At 35.8% G+C, this 2,369-nt stretch overlaps 1 protein-coding gene across 1 annotated transcript in view; it reads right to left on the bottom strand.

Annotated features, from left to right (window-relative positions):
- Nucleotides 1-680: 680 nt before the first annotated feature.
- The window catches only part of LOC107104337 (major histocompatibility complex class I-related gene protein-like), an 18,803-nt gene continuing 17,114 nt past the window's right edge, over nucleotides 681-2,369 (bottom strand). Inside the window, exons 4-5 of the mRNA XM_015404323.1 lie at nucleotides 1,164-1,442; nucleotides 681-1,075 (exon numbers count right to left, since the gene is read on the bottom strand). Coding sequence (XP_015259809.1) covers nucleotides 681-1,075; nucleotides 1,164-1,442 — 674 coding nt within the window. The remainder of the gene's footprint in view (nucleotides 1,076-1,163; nucleotides 1,443-2,369) is intronic.

Below are 2,369 nucleotides of genomic sequence, written 5' to 3'. Positions count from 1 at the left end.
TCCTGGGCCCTGTAGTGTGAGTCTGGGGCCGCCCACACCTGCTATTGGGCTTATTTTCCTTCTGATGAAGCTAGTAAATCCTTTATACATGATCATTCCCATTCATACATACAGGAGTTTTTTTCCAGGTGCTCTTTGATGCACACTAATGCTAAATACTAAGCTGCAGCTACAGATATATACCATTCTGAATAATATTGTGTAATCACCAGATGTTTTACTTTCCATACACGTGTACTGACTAAGAATCTAATATATACTCGCTGCTCTTTAAGATAGATTTATGTTTACTTTTTTTGTATTTTGTCTTCTCTTTACCTATTTTGTTTTGTTCTCTGTTTTCTTTCCCTCTTATCTCATGCGGTGTGCAAGCAGCTTCTAGAAATTACTATTTATCTTCTGTGTTGTTTATTTTGCTGTTCTTTTTTCTTTTCTATCTCTGTCTCCTTTGATGGGGCATCGAATCTCCAAACTATGTTAACAGCACAGGACACAAACAAAATAAAAAAGGGAATAAATATATTTCATTTATTTTTAATAAAATTAATGGATAGATTTTTTTATTTTATGTTTTAATGCAATAAAGATGCTATCATTAGTTATCATCTTCCTGGACAAAGAGACATTTTTTGTTGAAACATCATCACATCTTTAAATTACATGTGTTTTTTATAAGGGTTTCAAAGTGTTAAAATAATTATGAATGAAATGATTCCTGAAATAGTTAATATTGTTGTGTCTTTGAAGACACTGCAAGCATTTAGCATGCTGTGGTTTTTATTGGTTTTTATTTTTGTTTTCTTCAGTTCATGGATGAGATCTTTCTCACCAGAGAGCTGAAACACACATTCATACTTGGTCCTGTCTTCAGGTGGAACAGATGAAAGATCGATGTCAGCAGACATCTGGTAGGTTCCATCATTGTTAGGGAGGATCTCTCCTTTCTCCACACCATTGTGGATCTCTGCTCCATCTTTCCTCCAGAACATTTCAGCCTTACTGGGATAAAAACCTGTAGCAAAGCAGCTGACTTGAGACGAGGAAGACCTCTGAAGAAAAGACACTGAGGGAAGATCTGGGAAAAATACAGGAAACAGTTTTTATCTAACATTATTCCCACAGTAACACATTTTTTTCCCGACCTAATGTGGTCTAATTTCTACCTTTTCTCGTCAGAGTGTGGCTCCCGTAAACCACATACATCTCCAGATATTCTGGACAACGCTGGGTGAGATCATTTTTAGCTCGTTCAATCAAAGCTCGGTCAGCGTCCCATTGGTGTTTGGTGATGAGGCCTTGAGGTTTTGGAGCCACCCATGTTCCAGTGTTCAGGTCAAAGGAAATAAAATCTTCTCCATCATAACCGTACTGCTGGTATCCATTAATCTGCTTCGTTTCATCATCCCACTGACAGCCATACATGGCCTGGTAAATGTGAACACCTGAAAAACAGAACATTCATATTTATACAACAGGATCTCCATGTTTTAGACAAAAGGAATATTTGAAGAACAGCCAGAGCTCAACGATGGAGACACCAGCTTAGCGTTAGCTTTGGAGCTCAATGAAAATTATGGAAATATTAAAATATTTTTTTTGTGTGATTGAATATTAAATGTTTTTCATTATATCCACTTATTTATAAATAAGAACAAAAGGCTCCAAGAATTATGTTGATATTTCTGTTAGAGCCTCCAGAATAGAAGGGGGCCTTCAGGAGGGTTTACTGCCCCTAACCCACTTCCAGATGTTTGATGAAGCTGAAATTTTGAATGTGATGTTATTTAAATCTCTATAGATTAAGTAGCAAATTACAGCTCTGAACTATTTATGGTTTCTGACTTACAGGTGTTTGAACTGAGTAAAGTCTGAAATGGAGCCTGTTGAGTGTTGAGCAGTGATCCGGTTTATCTACTGGAAAGGAATCAAACCACAGGGCGGAGACTTTTGATGAAATTAAAGTAACTTATGGTGATGATGCCAGTTATACGACCTTGCAAAATGTTTTAAAAGGTTATATTATGGGACATTATTACTATAAGTTATTTTCATTTGATCAAAAGTCTCTGGTTGTGTGTATCCTTTCAAATGCAAAAACACAGACTTGACTCAGTTTGAACACCTGTAAATCAGAAACCACAATTTGTTCAGAGCTGTAATTTGCTATTTAATAAATAGAGATATAAATAATTTCACATGCAAAATTTCAGCTCGATCAAACATCTGGAAGCATGTCAGGGGCGTTACTTATTGATCGCCTCTTGTATCAATACTCAGAATACAGATCTTAAAACTTCAAATATCAAGAAAGTGTTGTTTTAAATTTGTATGAGAAAGTAGGCATTTGAAAATTATATGTTAAAGTATGC

The sequence above is a fragment of the Cyprinodon variegatus genome, unplaced genomic scaffold (assembly GCF_000732505.1).
Source record: "Cyprinodon variegatus isolate N-32 unplaced genomic scaffold, C_variegatus-1.0 Scaffold1697, whole genome shotgun sequence".
In the NCBI taxonomy this organism is placed as follows: Eukaryota; Metazoa; Chordata; class Actinopteri; order Cyprinodontiformes; family Cyprinodontidae; genus Cyprinodon; species Cyprinodon variegatus.
This window is presented reverse-complemented; position numbering and strand designations above follow the sequence as displayed.